At 35.0% G+C, this 22637-nt stretch overlaps 1 protein-coding gene across 2 annotated transcripts in view; it reads left to right on the plus strand.

Annotated features, from left to right (window-relative positions):
- Positions 1 to 22637, plus strand: part of TTC27 (tetratricopeptide repeat domain 27) — a 109750-nt gene that overhangs the window by 71729 nt on the left and 15384 nt on the right. For both annotated transcript variants that reach the window (XM_035564946.2, XM_035564954.2), the window contains exons 11-15: positions 9220 to 9315; positions 11466 to 11588; positions 15392 to 15619; positions 20819 to 20917; positions 21941 to 21993. In XM_035564946.2, coding sequence (XP_035420839.1) covers positions 9220 to 9315; positions 11466 to 11588; positions 15392 to 15619; positions 20819 to 20917; positions 21941 to 21993 — 599 coding nt within the window. The remainder of the gene's footprint in view (positions 1 to 9219; positions 9316 to 11465; positions 11589 to 15391; positions 15620 to 20818; positions 20918 to 21940; positions 21994 to 22637) is intronic.

The raw sequence follows: 22637 nt of genomic DNA on the forward strand, positions 1-22637 counted from the left end.
AAGCAGCAGCAGCAGGTGTGTTGTTGTCCAGTCTCAGTCCCTCAACCTATTTGGTGTGAATGACCACCACAGACCATAAAACTCCATCAAGCTGAAAGAAAATGCTGGTTTGGTTTCTTAATTGGTTACATACCAAACAGGCTATGCACAGTCAAGATATATGTTTCTGGGAAGAATTGTATTTTTGTGGATTCCTCCTTTTTTCATTAAAAACAAACAAACAGAGTCTTCTGGGGAGCTCGATGTGCTTCTGTTTGAACGTGTCATACAATCAGGCACGGAATATTTAATGCATTTACAGTGTTTTCATTTTTGCTTGAAATAGAACTGATTGCGAGCCAATCGTTGCAGAGGTTGCTTATTTTTCTCTTTGGTGAGTAGATCGATCATTAACACGGAATGATAGGGGGTTTGTTTGTTTTTCCCTGATATATAGAGAGCTTTCCAGGAACATGTGAAGAACTGGGTTGGATGTCTTTCAAGAAAATACATATATTGAAAACAGACTTCTTTATATGTGATTGCCTTTCTTTGGGATAGCTAAAGTTAAAACACTTCACCCATGTGTCATATTTCTAATGTACTTACCATCATATACTCTATGGTTGCTGGGTCAGGCTCAGCTACTGGAAGAATGTGAGTTTCCTGCCAAGTAATTTTTCAACAGAGACTACTGTGTATCAGTCAAGGTTTCACTGTATAGGGAAGCTATTCTTAGGAAAAAGATTTTTGGAAAACAGTGGGTGTCCCAAGATGTTACCTGAGATGTTCTAATCAAATTCAGGACAAAAGAGCTCGAATTGTCTGTCTTTTCTTTTCATACTCCTGCCCCCCTTACCAAATCACTAAAGATGTTCTTGAGATTTGCAACTGAAGGAGAATAGTTGAAAAAGATTTCAGCAAAAGAGTGCTTTGCTGGCTCAGGGAAAGCAAAAAGGAAAAAAAAAAAAAAAAAAAAAGCTGTGCTTTTCTACTACTGCAAAAAGAGCTGTTACTGCTTAGAGCAGGTGAATATCTGTGGCTTCAAGTCACAGGTATCTAGATAAGATAAGACATAATATTTTGTCCTCCTTACAGGCATCTAAGGACATCTAAGTACCATTAAAGAATTATGCTTGGTATGATTGCCAGTAGAAAAAATGGAACAAATTACATATAGACATACCATTTTGTTTTCAGTTTTCTGTTTTTCCTTAAGTTTTCTACTTGTGTAACAGAATGTAATCTCTACATTAGGTAGGAGGAGTAAGCTGAAAGTGTTAACACACTTGCAATTGATAACATTGTCTTAAGATTTCCAAAGGGAAATTTCTTTGCTTTATTTTTAAATATTTGTTGCTTGAAGTTCTTGAGAAATAACCATCCAATTCGTTCTAACTAAAACTTTTGTGCTGTACATGAATGTTTATTTTGAAGTGTTAGAATATGTTTTATAATAAAGATAGAATGAGGCATTAGTTTGTACGTAGCAGAAGAAAAGTTGTTTTTTTATTGCTCATGTATATACTGTTGTGCAATTTACTGTAAGCAGAATGCAAATATGGGTTATATGGTAGGTAAGCTCAAGTATTCCAGCAATAGAAAGAGTACAGGATGTTTCCGATACATTATTCTTCTTGAACAGGGTGTTCTAGTTGGAATACAGTTGATTTAAATATCTTATGAATAGGCATGTATGTTTTTGAATACCACATAAAAATTAACAGTGAAATACTACATACAAAAGTTACACTAAAGAGTTTAGTTTGACTGTTCCCTTCTGTTTGTGGCTTTTCTGAGGAAGTACTACATCTCTTGAAGAATATATCTATGATGCATTATAAAGCACAAATGTTTAACATAATTTATTCTGTATAGCAATTTTATTTTAATGCCTGAATGAAGGGGCAGGGATGCAACACAACTGTCAGTGGTACCTTAATATTCTTCCTTGCTGAAAATTGGACACAAGCCTTTCTTTAAAAAAAAAAAAAAAAAAAGTTTTTGCTCATGCTTTTAAAGGGAGTAACAGCCAAGGCCTCAAATGCATCAAATTTAACATTTTTTTCTAAAATGTTTTAAGTGTAATGAGTCTTAAAGAGAGGACTGCATTGTTTTTAAGTTAATGTCAGATACTAACAATGAAATTAGACCTGTATGCAAATGCCACAGAAAGTATTGTCACAAAAAAAAAAAAAGCCTATATTGGGATCCTTCTCAACCCAAGGAGGAAGCCATATAGTATTTCCTGAGGGATAACTGATGCCAAGTTTCTTCAGTTGTATAGGAGGAGAAGGAAATAGCAGAGGAGGAGCCACAAAACAAACACTATTAAATGGCTTTTAGCATAGATTTCATGCATACTGAATCCTATGAGTACTTATGCTCTTGAGATGTGGAGCATCCAACTGAAGTATCCATCAAAACAGGCTACTAGAAAGGAGCTATGGGGAGGATAGTGCAGAATCCAGCACAAGAAAGCTTTTCTTTACAGATCAACGGGACTTGTGTGTCCAATCCAGGTTTTTTTTTGTTGTAGTTGTTTGTTTTTAAAAAAAAGGCAACCAAGAAGTATCGAAGTAGCTGGGGAATTAATCTACTGTGTAGAAAAGGGATGACAGTGATTTGAAAGAATATACATAGAACATTCTTGTTTTCATTTCAATTAAAGAATATCAGCCTGTTTGCTTGTGTAGAACTGCTAGAAAGCAGGGCCAAATTCTTGTAACTGTAATTTAAAAAGCGAGCAAAACCACACAAGTAACCTCAAATGTTGAAAGTCGTGATTTTTTCAGTGTAGTGATTGCAGAATATCGAAGTGTTGTTTTTTTTTTTGTGATAACACTAGGTGAAGTAGTTAAAATACTCTTTCCAATGCAAATGCACTCAGCTTTAAAAACTTGCAGCCAGAAGCATTCTCCTTGAATGTTTCTGTTGATTTTTTTTTTCAGGTGCTGCTTATTTTTCTAGTTGTAGAATTGCATTGCCTCATCAGTAGTTTGTGAAGCATCTGGACGTCTTTGCAGCTCCAGGTCCCCCTCTCACCATTCAGTTGCTTTGCAAAGTAGGCAGGCAGTACTATAAAACATTCTAAAGTTAGCTTTAAGAAATTTTAAAACAGCTGTGAGGGAAGCCACTTCCTAGGGAGAAGTGTGGTATACAGTTGTCTGGTCAAAAAGGGAAGTCTTCATGGCTACCATGTTTTAATGAGTCCAAGATACTTGAAGGAGGAAAAAAGAGGGTAAGATTGTTGCCCTTTTCAGAATTGATCTTCTGCAGAGCTTTCACAGAAGATACTCATTCTTCTGCAAATTTGAGTAATGTAAAATCACCAGTAGGGAGTGCTGTGCAGAGATCTTGACATCTCTGCACAATGCAAGAAATGGTCTTTAGTTTCCATGAATCATAAGTCAGTTGATAGTAGTTTCTACTGTAATACATTTCCCTTAAGTTTGTAATGTCATAATTCCTCTTAGAAAATTAGATAAAGGGAGAGAGGGATTTGTTCTTGATGTTGAAATATATCCTTGCTTAATAGCTTTTGTTTTGTGTTTGGATGCTTTAGTTCTTGACTATTCAGAGATTTTCATCGTTTACAGAAATACATCATTTAAAAATCTGACCTTTTTGAAAGAATAGCTCATGATTTCCTTTAAGTCAGTTTAGTTCGTGAGCAACAAAGTCACCTCTTAAATGTCCAAGCGGTGTTCTGAATAATGTCTGTATGCAACGGTAAGCCAAAATGTACAGCTTTTGTCTTTTTATCTAGTGATAAAACTGGCGATCCATAAGGTAATAACTATTTGGCCATTATCTCCATCTCACAGTTTAGACTAATCTCAACTGTTTTCATTTTTTCCACATTATATTCATATTTATCAACAAGAAATTATTCTCTCCCATTACACAAAACTTCATTGTATTGTTGTATGAAATCTGTTTTTATTGCTTCGTGATTTCTGGTATTACTTCACTGAATGATGAAGTTATTTTGACCATTGGATTTCAGAAGTCTGGTTATGTCTCAATGGTCTTGCTTTCAGAAGCTCTTGGGTTGAGAGCTGTTGAAACAAGTTTGTCTGGATTGTAAACATGATTTGTTGCTTTTGTAAAGTATGTTTACCAAAAGAGTGTAACTCAATGAAATTACATATCCACAAGCTACTAAAATACTTATTCCTTTTTTTTTTATGTACTATATCTGATTTTATTCACAGGAAGGAAGAATATGGGAAACCTTAATTATTCTGTATATTTAATTCTTTGCATTTGTAACCTACTTTCTTTCTTGAGGTTGTATTTAATTTTTGACATACTCCTAGTGTACTTTTGCAGAATGGGGGACTAGGTAGGTGTTAGGGAAACAGAATTATTTAGGTTTCACTGCTGTGCGGTTTATAGTTTTCATGAGCTCAGCAAGCAGAGTAATAAAATGGGATACATATTTGTCTGGACATTTAGTAAGGAAAGTATAGACTTTGTTCTTTATGGAGAGTTTTGTTTTTTTTTTCAGTTTGCTCGTTAACAGCATCTTACTTCTAAGTGTAGTATTTGTGTTTCTTGGGTACAGTTCTTGCAGTGGAGTTCTGAAGGGACAGCTTCCTGTTTATGATATCTGGTATTAAATAGTTAACTACTAAGCCTAAGAAAGGGCTGGTAGTACCCTAAGCAAGAGGATGAAAGCTGAGTCTGAGCTAAAGAAGAGAATTTGTTGGAGGGTTAATCGTTTTTTTTCTCCTGTAAAGGATGGATGATGTTGATGCTGGGGAGTAGCACTGGAAGTGGGACAAAGCAGAGGAAAATACAGAGATGGATACAGAAGCTGTGGTATTTCCATCATGTTTGAGTAAATTAATTTGCATGAAGTATCATTTGGCAAAGCTTATGAACAAACTGTAACCATCAGTTATTAATACAAATGCTGAAGCATGGTGTTTTTATGATGTAAAGCAGGAAAACACTAAGGAGACTGCATAGTTTGCTAAGGATTTGTTGACATACGCTAAATAAACCTACCCATAGAACGCACAGCTGGCAGGAGAATTACTGTAAGAAGCATGGAGTGAAGGGAACAGCTAGAATATAAGAGCAGTAGAGCTGTGAGGTCAATTTGCTTATTTTAAAACATATACAGAGTTAATGGACATAAACAGAAGAAGGATCAGGAAAATGGAAATGGTTAGTTAGGCAGAACATGGAGAGGTCAGGCTGGTGTATGGGATTTTGAGAAGTCATCACATTTAGGAGAAAATAAAGAAAAAAGACTCGAGAATCCCAAGAGCACCATTAAGAGGTTGTACGTCTGGTATTTCCATGATAGGAGAGACTGGAAGTTCATTCTCTGAAGTTCATCTGTTCATTCTCTTCTGTTTGCCAGGAGTTAAGGAGTACGTGCTGGACCAGGGTGATAGTGAGAAAGCAAAACGTATGACAGTATCCGATTTCTTTTGGCATAAGTCAAGAAAGAAGTGAGGTGGAACAACTGTGGCTGGAACACTGAAATTGAAAATGTGGTTGTCAGAAGAGATAGGTAAATGGAAAAGGGGTGCAGTCACGTGTATAAATGATATCAAAACCCAAGAAGAAATGAGACAAAATTGCATGGATAAAATGTTGTCTATCGGTCAAGACTGTTTAGAGGGAGATGTTTTACTGGGACCAGCAGTGTAAGGTTTGGTTATGGACAAACTCTTCTTTGGTGTTGTTGAGGGGAGAGATCCAGTTGGAAATAAATAGTTGCTGCACAAACAAAAGTGTTATGCTGTTTTCAAGATGTCTTTGATAAGTAGCGAGTACCTTACTATTTTCAAAAGGCAGGGATTTGGGGCTTTTATTTGTTTGTGTTGGGATTTTTACCTTAAATAAGCTTGGATCAGGAGATTCTTCTGCTAAGATGAAAGAAAAAAATGTATGTAGTTAGTTTTACATACAAAGGGACAACTTTACGAGAAACTAAATAAGCAATTTCATCTGGTCTAAAGAGCTTAAGCATAGAACGAAGGATGTGAAGGTCTGCCATTTATTTACCTCAGATGCGAAAAGCTACCTGAAAATTATATTTTACCAAAAAGGATAAAACTTTGAGGGAAGGATTTCAGACCAGCTGGATAAATAAGAAGTTTAAGAGAAGTATTGTAGGTCAGCTGAGAAATCAAATAGGATTATGCCTCAAAGGAAAGGACATACTAGTAACCAGGAACTGTAAGGTTATAGTAGTATTTCCAGAGATTAAGTACAGAGATAGGGTCTGGTTTAGAAATAAAAACGGTACTTCCGTCATCCACAGAAGTAAAAGATGTGGAGAGAAATTGAAATTTAGAAATTTCAAGAGATTGAAATTTAGGTAGGCTCAAAATTAAGGCAGGTATTTTGCCTTCCGTACCATGGTGATGTTACATTTGATGTTGAACATAGAAGCAAAGCAAGAATATGTAGTAGGAAATGACATCCAAGCTGAAATAAATCATTTACCTGTAGTCAAGTTGTGGCTAATTATCAGATGAGTTTGATTACTAAATTGATTAGACTGAGACTGGTTAGTAAAGTGATAAAAGCTCTAATTTGATCATTTTGAAGTCATGTGATATAATTATCCAAAACATAGGCATCAAACATATAATTATCCAAAACATAGGCATCTATTGGGCTTCTTAACCTCGTAATGAAGACTTGAGAATAAGATGGGGAGGGTAAATTTTAGTTGCTAGAGAGGTCTTTTTCTTCTTTCATATGGCTATAATGTAGTCTTTGCTAGTGATAAAAAAATTACATCAAAAACATCTGTTTTTGTTGTCTCCAGACTGGATTAGTATATCTTTCTGTACTGTGTTTTTTGACTTAAGAACTCTTATCTATGGCAGCTGAAGCCTTGGGAAAAGGGTTTGTAACATGGACAGCTGGGGAGAGGGAGCTGATCTGTTGAGCTTAATGTTATTAGGTGGTGAATGTAAAGGAACTCAGACATTATTTAGAGTTGTGAATTCTAGATGGCTTCTGATTTAGTTCTGTTTAGCAAGTTTTAAGGCAGGAATTTGAGACTTTGGTTAAACTGAGACACCAAGTCTTACGGCTTTTGACTATGGTGCAAAGATTCAGTGTTTACACAGATGATTAATGAGAAAGAAAGGTCTCTTGGCAGTTCTTCTTTGTTCTTTTTGATGTATAGTTTTATGATTAGACAGCTGTGCAATAAGGTTAGGGTTCTAATTTTCTTCCTGCTGTGCAACTCAAATTTTATTTCTTCAAGCATATTTCAGAAGCATACAATTCAGTAATTTTTGAGTAACTTCTTTTCTGTACTTCACTAATAGGTAGAACTATCAAAGTTTTTTTTCAACTTGTGAGTGCATAAAAAGGGATTTTAATAACTTCTAAGTTCATTAGTGCTTATTATTTTTTTTAAGGATTGTATAATATTCATATGTTCTATGTATATTTTTAGTTTTTGTTGGAACTCTGAACAGAGCACAGTGTTTTGGGAAAGGGGGAGAATTCTACCTGTTAAGTCATGTTCTCCTACAACATGTCATTTATGTTAGACCTTTGTATTTAGAAAGCGTAGAAAGGAGATATGGCTACACATTTTCCAAATTGTTTGCTTTTGAAAAATAGTTTTTCTTTGAATTACAGTTTTTCTCTGGAACAATTGAAATGGGGGGCGGGAGGGAGAAGCTAAAGCAAGAACAAAACATTTTGATCGACTTAAAAGATTCTTTGCCTTCCATATCGTGTTCACCTCAAAAAAGTTATTTTACTGGACACATATGAGATTTTCTGGCTTTGTTCAGACCTTAGGCAATTATTATTTTTGAAATTTCTAACTGTCGTTTACTACTTTGGCCTTGTAAAATGATTACCCCGAGGAACTGGACAATTTCTCAGTTTTAGTTGCGGCAGTATTTAGAAAAACGTGCTTGTGCATAGTATTAGAACATTTCAGCATAATTAAACTGCAGAATAGTTTTTTAATATTGTTCATAGTCAAGTAAACTCTGTAATTAAATAATTACTTTAAAGGTTTTATTTGAATCTGTCTCCTTTTGGATTGCTCAGAACTATGTAAAGAAACGTGATTTTATTAAGTCTGTCCCTTTCTTTGCAAATACATCTCAGCCGTTTTCTTGGGGTAGGTTTCTGTGTAATCTCTAGGAACAGGTCTCCAGAGATAATTTTCTGAGACAGAATGTGAATAAGATGGAATATTTTAAATATTCGTATTTAAAACTAGGAGTTTGAACATGTATTTAAAAGCCTAAATTATTGTTGCCTGTTCTAATTTCTCTTACTAAAAGAATGAAGCAGCCTAATAAATGTTGTTACCATCAATAGCGGTTACAAAATTCTTTGCAGCTTAAATCACCTAAATGTTTATTTTAATTTTACAGAACTATTATTTGCATTTCCATATGGTTAGGTAGCAAACAGATTTAGAGAGATCCTATCCCGTTTTTCCTTTTGTTTGCGAATCTTTGCATTTATTTCCCATGTTGAGAAAATTCTGAGGATTAGTTTAGATCCTTCAATAAATCTTTGTCTAAGTTATATGCAGGATTTACATAGGTTAATCATGTGAATGCAAGTAATTTAATGTTCCCTTTTTTGTAAGTCTGGCCTTAAATTTGCAGTTTTAGTGAGGTCTGGCTTTTTGAAAGACAGTTGTGCACTTACCTTAAAATTTCTAACCAAGTTTTTGGCTTTAGCTACCTTTAACATTTTATTTTTCCTGCTATTGAGTTTTGATTTAATTACCTTCACAGTGAATTTACAGAACAAAAGTTAATGCTGACGTTACTACATTTTTGCTATGCAAACATTGTTAGTCCCTTTCAAAGGATTTCAGAAGAAAATATTTCTTCATCATAAATAGAGAGTTCTACCAAAGCAGAAAAGGCTGAATTGAATTACACTCCAAGTCACAATAACTTATTCTATATTAGAAGCGTGTTTCCGAAAGCATGGCTCAGTCTTCCTTTCTGTCTTTTTTTTAATAAGAATTTTCATGCTTACAGCACACCAATACTACTTTGAAAATCTAGCTATAAAACTGAAATGCATTAGGCAAGGTCACTTTTAACATTTGACACAATTTTCCTGTGCAACTGTTAGGATTGTAAATTTGATTCTTACTCCTCTTAACTTGCACTTAGAAATTTTAATCCTTTTAAAGCTTTGAATTTATTTTTTTTTTAGGTTGATTAAATTTAAGTAAATAGTAAATCAGAATATGCTTTGCATTTACAGGCACTTGCAGACCAGTTTGAGGATGCAAATACTTCAGTATCTGAACGCATGAAGATTTTCTACTGTTGTCAGGTGCCTCCACATTGGGCCATACAGGTATGAATCAACTTCATTTGAAGCTTTCTTTAAAAATATGTAGTTCTTATCAATTTTGATACTGCATGACTCAAAGTCAAGGTAGTATGCTGTGATTTTGCATTGAAACACTGTGGAAAAAAAGATGTAACATAACACAGTAGGTTTTTCTGGAAAGAAATCAAGTTCTACAATGTTTTACTTTCAGATGGCTTGTTCTGTCATGCATGGAAGTAATTGCTTGTAATGTGGTTCTTCTTTATTTTCCCTTTTCTGTCCTTAAAAAATAAGCAAACTTACAAGCTTCCAACGTATCTCATGTAAAAATAATCTTTTCATTGTATCGCTATTTGCTACTTTTATTAATACCACAATTATTTGCATCTTTCTTTGTCCTGTAATGATGATTAACTTTGAGTTGTTTTCAGGAAGTGGATCATGGTCAGAGCAGCTAAATAGGAGACAAAAGTACGTTGAAGAACCACTTAAACTGACAAAGCTTTTATTTTCTGGATGTGCCCTTTTTTGCTAGTTTTGAAAGGAGATTTTTTCCAAAACTAAAATGTTTATCTTGAACATAAATTCCATTCTAGAGAAGAAATTTACACACTAGTCTTATCTGATAATGCTGTATTTAACAACAAACTTAAGAAAATATATGCATTACTTATCTCCAAAGGTGTGCATATTGTTTATTTTTAATGGTGTTTTATTCCTTTGATTTCTAACCTAGATGCGTGTTGCTTTAACAGTCATATTTTCTCCAAGCATTTTCAAATTATTCCACACAATCTTTCAACAGGCATTTGCAATAAAACTAGCAAATGTGGTTTTCATTTCCAGTTGTCAGAGTGGCACTTTTCAATCCAAGCCAATTTTCCAAGCCAAAGATAGAAATGCTAAAATAGGGGCTCATAATGGTAGATGACTGCAGTCTTCTAGTTATAGTAATGAAGAAGCGTTGCTTATATAAATTTTACCAAATTTGACTCTAAATTTCATAAAACATAAATCTTATTTAATTTCAGACACTGGAAAATGTAGTCATTTTTTTCAAATTAATTGATATTAAGTGAACAAATTACTTTGGTACAGACTTTCACAGTTTATGCATTTATTTAAAAGAACTGTACCCAACTTCATTTTTTGACAGCTAATCTATTAGTGTATGGTGACTCCTCAAATTTGTAACAGACACTGAAGCCAAGCCTATACAGAGAGGTCCATGCCATCTACACAGAACTAAAGAGAATCTATTCAGGATCACCAAAACCACTGAAGAGGTTCACTGTGTGGGATCTCATAGCATAATTAGGTGTCCTTATACAGATTGTTCTCATTTGTTTTTGCAAACCAGATATCTTACCCACAGTAAATAAGTTATCCTTTCTTCAGAGATGAAAACCTATATGTGAATTTCATCTCCTCTTAAAAAAAATAAACAGAAGACCAAAGCAACTTTTCAAAGTCATAAAAACATACCTTGTTTGTTTTTAAATTGAAAGAACTCTTATTTTCTTAAGCACGCTGAAATAATAGCTGGATCTGAAATAACAAAGGGGCTGGTTTATCTGTGAGGAGAACTTAACTAACGAGTTGAACCTGAACCCCAATCCAATACTGACTTGACTGAAAACTAACACACTTTTGCAGTGGCTGTTTGGGGCACTTACAGATTTCTTACAGCGTACCTAGCACAATTGTTTCAGAGCCTTTCTCCATCTGTGTTTGCACAGGTACAGATTGCTATGGCGGGCATTGCTAGAAGAAATTTTACTGCCTTCCTTTAGGCTGTTTCCCACTCTGTGTTCCCAACATACTGCTGCAGCTGCTCTCCAGCCGCATGGGCCATGTGCCTCACTTAAGGGATGGAAGTTCTCCCCTCAATTCATCCTTCACATGTGTGTTTCTATTTTTATATTGTATTGTAAACTAGTTCAAAGTAGTTGAGTTACTGGCATGAACTGGAGTCAAATCAAAGCAATTATTTTTCTATTGATTTTTTTTTGTAAGGTATATAAATTTTTGAGGCTCCAGCTTGGGGTTTCAAGAGAGTAATTTCATATTCTGTCTGCTTCTTGTTGATGTCAGAAATGCCTCTAACATCTTTTAAAAATGTAAAGAGGACTATGTACCTTCTTTCAGTTCTGTGGAATTTCTTATCTTTCCAGCGTCAGCTTGCAGGCTTACTCTTTGAGCTCGGATGCACCAACTCTGCCTTACAGATATATGAGGAGCTGGAAATGTGGGAAGATGCAGTAATCTGCTATGAAAGAGCAGGACAGCATGGGAAGGTAAGAAAAACTGTTTTTCACAACTGAGAGTCTTGCAATGGGAACAGAAATATGAAGCAGTCATACCTGAGCTATCAATGCACCGATGACCTTACAGAATCTTACAGAATCATAGAATGTCCTGATTTGGAAGGGACTCACAAGGATCACTGAGTCCAACTCCTGGCTTTGCACAGGACTACCTAATAATCAGACTGTGTGTCTGAGAGCGTTGTCCAAACACTTTTTAGACTCCGGCAGGCTTGGTGCTCTGACCACTTCCCTGGGGAGCCTGTTCCAGTGCCCAACCACTCTCTCAATGAATAACTTTATAATTGACATGTAGGGAGATTGTGAGAAAAGTCCATTTAGGACACATGACGTGTGAGTCTGTTATTACCTATGAATGCTAAAATAAAATATCTGGGATAATGACTACATGAAATAGAAGTGGATAAATAACTCAGGAGGCAGGAAGACACTTAAATCTAACACATTGAAACAATTCCCAAGAAAGCTTGCTGTTTAGATTCAGAGAGAAGATGGTGACTGATTCTTGAAAATATTCAAGGAAAATTAAGTTAACAACTATAGATGCACAGTGAGGTGTAACATGGGTATGGAAAGAAGGCTGTAGCAGTTATTCATGATGGAGTTTGGGAGCTTTATCAGGAGGGAATCTCTGTTTTCTTTCTTCCTTGATATCCAACTATTAGTTGTAGCTTTTACAAGTGCTTTAAGCAGAACAACATCAATGCTTGGTGTATTTAATTACTTAATGTGAACATATAAAAATTACAGAATCAAACACTTGAGGCAAGAAATGGCCTAAGATTAAAAGGCATTATCTTACTGTGTTAAATCTGTGTTGGTATTTTCCTGAGCCTCTCTATCATTTCTTCAAAACTGCTGCAGCTACATGTGATCAGCTCCAGGCAAAGACAATTTAAAAACCATCATCTAGCTATGTATAGATGACAGAATTGTTTAAAAATGCTGTGAGCAGGCTGTAGCAGCTTGATTGTTTTGCTATTACAGTTAGAGCAATGGTAGGAGGATTTTAGTGATACCTGGAAGCAACACCTATTTGTATGTCAGTTTAGCTGTGTTCTCCTTCTGGTGCAATCCCTCACACAGAGGGACTGTAACAGGAACTTATGGTATCAAGGATTGTTTTCAGTATTTAGATAACTTTCAGAAATATTCAATTTCAGACAAAAATATCTTTTTTTGTTTTCCTCTCTGTTTTCTTCTGTTTGGTATGTGGTAACATTAAATATATGTATGCCTTTACAAAGACATTGCGTATACTAATTTAAGCTTACTGAATAGAAGGCTATAACAATAGACAAAACACAAAATTTCTCATATTTACTTTTTATTATTGTTACCATTCACCAATGACTAGATTTCAATCATTATAAACTATCAGGTATGCCTTGCTGTCAATTCTGTGTCACATTATGCATGCCTTGGGGGTACTATGCTAATACCACAATTTTTCAGTACAGTGGAGAAGTAGAGGTCAATATTTTCCATTTCCTGGAAATTCATTCTGTCCTAGTTACATTCACAAGCTGCCCTTAGGGAGTTATGAAAATGGCACTCAGAGAATAGGACAGGATATCTGACACAGGAAACTGCTTAGAAATGCTTTCAGAATGAGGGTTTGTGCTGTGTTTTGAAAACAGAAAGCACTATGTAAGTACTAAGTAACAGTAGTGATATTTAAAAAAAGCTTCAGGTCAAAAAAGCTGGAAAACTAGGAATATTTATTCGTACACCAAGGGGACTAACTTTGTGCTCCTTATCAGAAAGCTTTTAGTGTATGAACTGTGTGTATTTATCAAAAATGTTATGTTTTTTAAATATCGTACTTTTTCTTTTTGAAATGCATGAGAAAATACTACAGCAAGGTATTCTTCAGTGGACGTTCATGGTACTAAGCACTGCCACAGAATAGCAATCTAAGCTTGCGAGTACCCTACTGAGGAAGAGGTAAAGCAGCAGTATGAACTCCATTTTTCACATCATAGCAAAATTTCAGCTGTTTTTCTTTATTTGAGGAAGGAACAAAAACTTACTTATTGGAGCCTAATGTGATTATTGCAGTAATAAAGTGCTCGGTTCTCGCTGCTCTAGAAAACAACAACAACAACAAAATCTTAAACATCTGTTGTTAATACACGTTCCTTGATTCTTGTAATGACAATTAATGGAGGCAGAGAAGAGGAAGCAAACTGTCCTTTGACCAAACCGTCCACAAGCGCAGCCTTCATATTTTATAATGCTTTGAGTAGGCTAATTCTAAATTGTTCCTTTTTCTTTGGAGAGCTGTTCCAAAGGCACTTAAAAACACCTGCCGTGGGGTTATTTTCCTATCTTTCATCCCCTAGTTTTCTTCTTAATGGGATTCCATTTTTGCTAGCAAAAGTTCCCCTTACAAATCTAAACAATATACTCCCTTCTTCACATTTGTGCACTTTAAATATTTACAGACTTTTCCTACTAAAGTAGTTAACAAAAATTACAGTAAGAGTGAAGTGTTAAAATTATTATATGTTGAAACTTTCAAAAACAAAGTAAAACTTTTGAAGAAGTCACTTTTCATCAAGAAGATGATTTTCAAATTGGATCAATGAGTTTACTGATTGGAGGAGGAAGAGCAAAAGACTTGCATAGCAGACATTGATTCTTGAGAGATCATGTGAATGGGAAATAAAACAGTTCTCACAGAAGTAAGAAAAGCAGTCATTTAAATACAGAGATGAACACAGCTTTCATTTTAGATAAACTAGCTATGATAGAAGAAAAACTAGTGTTACGATATCAAATTCTAATTCTGTGGCAGGCTGTGTTGGATCTCTTGGTTCACATGGTTCAAATAGATATTTTCAGATAGAAAATTTATACTGAGCTGAATTATGTATGTAACATTTTTGCAGCGGAGGACTGAGGTAAGAGTTCAGTCTGAACAACAGATGATCTGTCCAGCATATTTATCATTTCAAAAAGCCACAGAAAGCAGACTTATCTCTTATTTAAAAGAGAAACAATAATTTTTTTGTTAGAGTGCGATAGCAACCCTGAGATAAAGAGCTTTTAAAAGTTGGTAACAGCCCATAACAGATTCCAGGAGACAAAGCTTGTGTCGTCTTTTCCATAATGCTGTACATATTTTAAATATATTTTCTCAAATACTAAGATAAATGTATTTTTATAGATAGATGTATTTTTAAAGATAGGTGTGTTTTCAGGCATAGTAGAATGGAAATTGCTGTCTTCAGAAAACAGTAATTAGAGAAAAAGAAATTAGTCATTGCACGAATACTTACTAGGATATGTAAAAACCACAGATGATACACCAACAGGATTGCACATATGCTAATGATGCTGATATTGCATTGCCATGAGGTAGGTGTGGGTTTGGTGTCCAAGACTGATACTTGCTCTTAATACAGAATACACACACAAAATATAAAATTAGGATCTGGCTCCTTCTTGCTTTGATGGGTATGTTTCCCTTGGTGCATTAAACCAAAGGCCACTATATTACGATGATCGTGAAGTATTGTGGTTTGTTTTTTGTTCTTGTTTTTTGTGTGTGTTTTTTTCGTTTTTTTTTTTTTAGAACAGATTGGAATTAGATTCTCTCTAGACTTTATCTTTGCCATGTTGGATCAAGATACTGTTTCCTATCTATCCCCATTTCTTAGTTTTTAACTGATGATTATAAGGTGCTAAAGTGGTATTTGTTCAGATAAGTGATTAACTGAAGATAAATTGCCCAATTAATGAGTTGATTTCTCTCTATTCTTTAACAGGCGGAAGAAATACTGAGACGAGAGCTAGAGAAGAAGGAAACACCAGGATTATATTGTTTGCTTGGTGATGTTCTTAAAGACCACCAGTACTATGACAAGGCCTGGGAGCTCTCTCGGCACCGCAGTGCCCGTGCACAGCGCTCTAAAGGCTTCCTCCATCTCCGCAACCGGGAATTCAGGGAATGTGTGGAGTGCTTTGAACGTTCAGTGCAGATCAACCCTATGCAGGTTGGGAAATTATACAAATACGGCTATGTTTTAGTTGGTGTCTTAAGTTTTGAAGGATTCTGTACTTTTTTAGAAGGTAATTCCGTGCAAAAATGTCAAAATAGCTGTTTTGCATTCCACATAACTACTAGTATGCTTCTGCTTTAGAAAAGCCTCAAAGGTCTCCAACTTCTCAGATATCCTGAATCTGTTCAGTATTTACAAGATGTGTTTTCTTCCAGTGAATCTGTCTTGTTCTGATTCAAATGAACTCCAGATAACTTAAAAACACCTTTAGAATGGACATCAAAATGAACAAAAATGCTTCACTTGTCTTCAGTTCCCTTATTGTCTCAGGGAATGCCAATGCCAACAAAATAAATACTGTGACTCAGATAGGAGCCTTATTGAAATCCAGAGGACTCACAGAGAATGAAGGGTTGTAGAAGTTGGCCTACAGGGCTCAAAACTGAGAAACATTCTGCTGAGATGCCATTTTATTTTCCGTTCTATCCAAAGGAAGTTTAAAGTGAAAGACAATCCAAGAAAAACAGTCCAGACCATATAGGAAAGCGAACATTTCCTCTTCGTGTTGCTCAGGAAGCTCTATTTAAGATTCAGATGAATTGTTTCAAACAAACAGATTGAGTAAATGGGTAGCGTGGATTGGCATATCGCTGTCTTCTGAAGTCTGTCTGTGTTTTGTCACTAGAGAGATGAATTGTTTCCTATTCTGGGATGTTCTGTGCACAAAGAGCAGAGGGGCAGGTGACTCTAAATTCTCCTGAATTCTCTTTAATACAGGGAACATGAGGAAAATTCATTGTTTCCAGAATTGTGAATAATTTGTAAGGTAAACAAGGACTCCCTCTTACAAAGAAATTTTCTTTTTAGTGGTTATGAGAAACCTTTTTGGAAGAAGGCATTTAAGACTGCAGCAAATGAATCCTCCAGATACCTGACGGATAAAACCATTCTCTGTCAACCCTCCTTTAAGCCAATGTGCTATTTGGCCATTTGGTGAAATTTAGTGGAAATCTCTGATGTAGATCTCTGCAGTATGAGCTGACCACCACTGTAACTAGACTTTGGAGAATGAACAAAAGAATTAAAATCTCACAGTTGAAATATATCTGAAACCCATCTTCATTAGTACTACTGCTCACAGAATTACTTGTTTCAGTGTGTGCCTAATGGGTGACAGCTGCACTTCTCTTACACTTTCACTAAGAGCATCTTGCAAGGATAGGCTGAGACAATTCCAGTGGATTGTGGAAAGAGAAAGGAAGAGAGATCAAAGAGCCCATGCAGTGAGTTCTCTGACTGAAATTCTATATAAAACAGAGCTTACAGCTTGTTAAATTACAGATTTGTTAGTTCACATACTAAATAATGTATGGTTCTCTATACCCAGTCACTTCATGTTTGAATTTTCCAGAAACAGCGTTCATGGCACCCTTTTTGTGTCCATGCTCTTTTTCACAAAGTCTGCAAGAAAGGAAGAATCATCTTTTATGTTAATAAACAGTAACATATAACTAATAAACATAACTTCTCAGGCTAATATTCCTGGGTGTCAGGCAAAACAAGTGATCTCTCAAATTTGGGAAAAGAGTCACATTTTAGAAATCAGCTTGCTATCAACTATATCAGAAATTTAAAGCTATGGACAATGCAGTGAGCCTTATTCTCGACAAGTCTCCTTCTCATTCCTCCTGTAGTAATAAAAGTAAGTTAAGCAAGACTTGAGCTAGTATCTTTCATTGGAAAAAATGATATCATGTGTTCTATGTGTTCTGCCAGTGTGATGCATTCAAAGGAAGCAATTATAAAGCAGATAAACTATGCCAAAAATGAGTAATTAAAAAGGTACTTAGGATTTCACTCAGAGCTCTTAACATTTTAATTACTAACTCCAAAGACTAACTTTGCTCTGCAGGGTAAAGATAGTTTCTAAACTAACACTATTATCCTCCTAAGAGTATTATACTAAAGAATTCACTAGATTTTGAAAAAAATATACATGTATTTGCCATATGTGAATACTAGAAATTGCTTTAAAAATACAGAAAATTTCTTCATACATCTGAGTTTTTAGCTTGCTTTTTTTTTTTCAGGTATACTTTAAACTGGTTGTTTTGGAACCATATTCACACTAATATAAGAGAATTGTTTAGACTTAGTTAAAAAAAATTTCATGATCATTTACACTTATTAAAGACTTGTCTGGAAATTCCTGATGGCAAGTTTTAACAGAGACTAATCCCAAATTATCTTCCTTTGCTGGTCACTGTCTTCTGTCCTGAAAAGGAGAAAATGTTACAGTTCATTTTCATGTGTTTTTCCAATCAGTAGCAAGATTTGAACCTCTAGCCAACACATTTTTTTTATTTGAAAAAAAAAGAACTTTAACCTAGTTCCACAAGTCTTGACAAAACTTTCTTTGAACTGTGGACGAAGTTTTCATTGCACTACCTTTCAGTCAGTCACTTTCCTCAGAGCAGTTATTACATCAGCCAGTGGATTCAGCAAATTTCATGCCCTTCCCAATAAAAAGGGAATTCTCACCATTCTTTCCACTCAGAAAAGCTATAAATCCATTCTTAAACTGTATCCTAAATATATTATTAAAAAGTTACTGTCCTTATATCATGGAAGAAATTCATGCACACTTTCCCTTAGATGCACCTATCTAAGGAACAGTAAAATACCATTTCAGTGCAACAGTAGATCAAGCTGATGAACCTATGTTTTTCTTAGCTACCATATATTCTCATTTAATCTGTCAAATGAGTTCTTTTCTAGCTTTCTGATCAATCTAGCAAATCATAATGAAGTGTGTCCTCTTAATCTCCTTTCATTTAACTGTTATGATTGTCTGGTCTTTTTAAATGGTTTTTTGAATGGCAGTATGCTGTTGCTCCAAGCCTTGAAATGTCTTCAAATTTTTCAAGTCTTCTGCAGACCTTTTGCTCTTTTAGCTGCCTCTTTTATTTTTAATATAGCTTCTCTGTTTTGAAGCAGCACTTAAAATTAGCATCTTCTATATTAAATGTTCTGCCTTTGGTCTTGAAGGACTCTTGAATCAAGGTAGTTACAAGCATCTTTTGTATGGTAACCTTTTGAACCTGATCATTCATAATGGGCAGAATCGAGATAAGTATTATCTTCTGACTAACTTGTTCATAAAATTTTAGCCTTGGAATTGCATTCATTGTTATTTACTGAATTATATGGAGTAATTTAAATCTCCCTGTATTTTCTGAGTTTTCTACTTTCACAGCCTTCTAATATCCCTCAGTATGTTACGTTCTCCATTTTAGTCAAGTATCTGGAGATGCAGTCTTTGTATTGTTTTTTTTTCCAACTAAGGCCTGAAATTTTAATCTGTACCAGTCCTGTTGTTCATTTACGGAGTTAATTACTTATGATTGATGCTGAAGCTTTCTTTAACATATGGCAGTATTTTTCTATCTGCATGACCCATTCCATTTGCTGTATATTTTGTGCCCCCATCCTACAGTATCTTAGCTCCTTGTCTTAATTCCTACTCCAGAGACTTTTCATCTCACTGTTCGTTTAGCATCTCTTCTGGAGACCTTTCCCAGCCTTCTCCAGTATGGGCAATTCTCAGATTTTTTTTTTTCCATTCAATTGAAACCTTCATGCATAGTTACTGCTAGGTAAAGTATCTTGTTTCAAATTACCAAAAAAAAAAAAAAAAAAGCTTTTGCTCGGTGCCTGCTTATATAGCTTTTCTCCACAGAGATAAAGAATCATTTTCCTTTCTCCTTGTGTTGTGACTTTTCTTTGAGAAAAGAGTTGACAAGCTTAAGGGTTGATAGACCTTATGCTCAGCTTAAGCTGAGAGATGCAGCTGCTCATCATCATCCTCAGAAATGACTCAGAAATGAAAATGGTGGAAGTTTTAGTCAATCAGATGCTGGAAGTACAAGGCCAGAAGGGAATCTGTCGCATAATTATTTGTTTGAAGAAGAATAAATGCAATGACTTACTTTTGTCGCTCTTGACAGAGGCACAATTTAACTATATCCTTCGCTATACTGTTGTAGTTAGCCTTCAGTTTCATATTTGATTCCTCCAGTCTCTTACCTCACTTTTCTTGTCCAGGTAGTTGTCAATCTAGAAAGTAGAGAAAGGTGAGTTAATAAGGTGGCTGCCATGTGGGAATGCTGGTCTTCTGGAAACTGGATGGATAAAAGTGACTCAAAAATAAAACTGGAGTAAATTTATTTCCTATAAATTTTCCCCTCTGAGATTTGGGAAACAAATGGTTTTCTGTTCATGTGCAGTTTCTTCTCAGAGTGATGAATTTAAGGATCATGAAAGGTGACAGGCTGACAGTGCTGAAAAGTAGATTTTCATGTTTGCACAGGCCAGGTATAATTAGCAGAACCACCTTAGCCTGTTAATACATCCACGTGATCAGTCATCGCAAATACACTCCCAAATGCAAAAAAAGATCTTTATTGCCAAGCTTGTTGAGTTCTTTTCTTGATATATTGAAGACCGCCCACCTGGGTGCCAGATCCAACAGTGATGGATGTGATGCATTTACATGCTGGGATCTAAGCAAAGTTGTGAAGCAGATTAACTATAAGCTGTATAGCAGGTAACTCAGATTAATCCAGCTGGATCAGATGTTCTTACTGATTCTAAATTGGGGCTGAGAGACTAAGAGTAATGACACAGATCTGGACAGAGATGCATAAAGTATCTGCTATGGAGTTCACAATTAATCTATAGGGGTAAACAGCTCCCTGCATATGAGCCAACAGCTTGATCAGAAACATCAGAAAAGTTTCTTGTAAAATGTGGCTTCCCTGAAATAAGTTTCTTAGTATTTGCCATTTGACCTAATTATAATGATATGAAGTGAATATGAATTTTTCACAAGTTAAAGCAAAATGTACAAACCTATGAACAGTTGTCACTTTACTCTCTAAATGAAGACATGCTGTTAAAGAGCACTTCATGTATGATTAAGTGGTCTCTACAGTCAACACCTGTTTATCCATATTTATTAAAACTTTAAAGATTTCCTATATTCTGCATACACGTTATTATTTATTCTGATGTAACATATTATAGCTGAAAATCAAGTATAATGAATAAAAATAATGTGTTTTTGAGCATCGAGGCAAAACTTTTGTGTAGAAATATGTACGTGTATATGTAATCATCCATTTTTCTTTCCAGCTAGGTGTATGGTTTTCCTTGGGCTGTGCATACATTGCTTTAGAAGGCTATGAAGGTGCTGCCAAAGCATTTCAGCGCTGTGTGACATTGGAACCAGATGTATGTACATTTCAACAAGCAATTCAGATGGCTTATCTAAAAGCAACAAGGATGTTTTCATTATAAACAAGCAAAGCAATAATGAAAAACTTCTTTAAACTTTAGCCCTCTGAATAAATTAAACTTTTACATAAAGGATATATTTTTGTCATGAGGCATCATAAAAATACTTGCCCAAAACTTAACTTTGTCCAAATAGCTGTGTGTGAATATCAAAATATGTTTGACCAGAAAATTCCTTTATGCTTGCATACATTGCTAAAACAGAGGGAAAAGGGAAAGAGTAGAACACAAGGAGAGATAAAACACTAAATTAAAATACTTAGTCCTCTAAGTAATCAAATGCTTTTATGTGGGGGAAAAAAGTCAAATAAGTGGTTGTATGACAGGTAAATTTGTTACTATATAGTTTGTGAGCACAAGGATGGACCTTTTTTTTGCCAGTTTTTCAGGATGCACGGAGCAAGCATGTATACAATATTGTACACAGAGCAGAGCTTTGCTGGTTTTACCAGAACGATGATTGAGCACTGTGCAATCCTTTTCAACTAAAGCCATTGATAAACGCTGTTGGAACTGACCCTGGTAGTTTTGCAAGAGATACATTAAGGGACATTCAGATGATCTTATTTCCCTACTAGAGAGGTGTAGGTAAGTAGCTTCCAAGTGGTGAGAAGTGATCAGCTGCTGGCAGCAGTGACCTCTCTATCCATTCCAGTTAGATCCAAGTGAAGGATGCCTCTTTATGGTTTAAACCGGAGGGAGGCAAGAGCTAACATAGTGTATTCCAAACAGAAGACTGTTAAAGACGTATTCCCAAATGTTGCTATTAATCAGTAATTATCTATTTATTTATATTTTCATGCAATATTTTCCATTTTAATGTAGCATTTTGACTGCGTTGTAGCACGCATGATATATTAATGTGTGATAATATGCATGATTAGCAAAACCGGTATTTCACAGTTTAATTTACATATTTTTATGAAGTAAATAATGTTTTTGGTGGTACTTTTGTTGTAGAATGCTGAGGCCTGGAACAATTTATCAACTGCATATATCAGATTAAAACAGAAGTAAGTACTTCAAAAGGATTAGATGTTACTGCTTCCAAAACAAATAATTGGGATTTCCTTTTCTTTTTGACATTGTTTTTTATCTTCATAATGTGCTTAACTCTATTTTCATAATTCCTGTCCCTTCAGTTCTCTCTCTTGGGTTGGATCGTTGATAACTTCATTTTGCCATAAATGTGTTTTCATAATCTTTATAAAAGTAGCAGCTTCTCAGACTACACTTTTTTCTTGTTAAATGTATTTATGGTGTAGTAAGTATAACCAGTGCAAAACATTCATACTAAATTTGGAAACTAATTTGATTATTTTAGACAGATATGTCCATTTCAAACAAACCATATATTCAAACCTATGTTAATTCATACTACATTTATCTCAGGAGATTTAAGGGAAAACATGCAATTTATTTTTCAAGTTATGAAAGCAGATGGAGGCCTACACACATAAAAGCTCACTTGTTCTTTTCCTTCCAATTTAAGCATTAGTACAAGAAGCTTTAACCTAAATGGACTACATTTCTTATTTTGTATTTCAACTCAATGTAATAAAAATTACTTGTAGACACACAATACCTGCAGGAACTTAACATTTAAGAAGAATTTTCACATTGACTCATTCCCAAAGAATTAAATAATAAAATAAGA

Source organism: Cygnus atratus, chromosome 3, assembly GCF_013377495.2.
Source record: "Cygnus atratus isolate AKBS03 ecotype Queensland, Australia chromosome 3, CAtr_DNAZoo_HiC_assembly, whole genome shotgun sequence".
Lineage (NCBI taxonomy): Eukaryota > Metazoa > Chordata > Aves > Anseriformes > Anatidae > Cygnus > Cygnus atratus.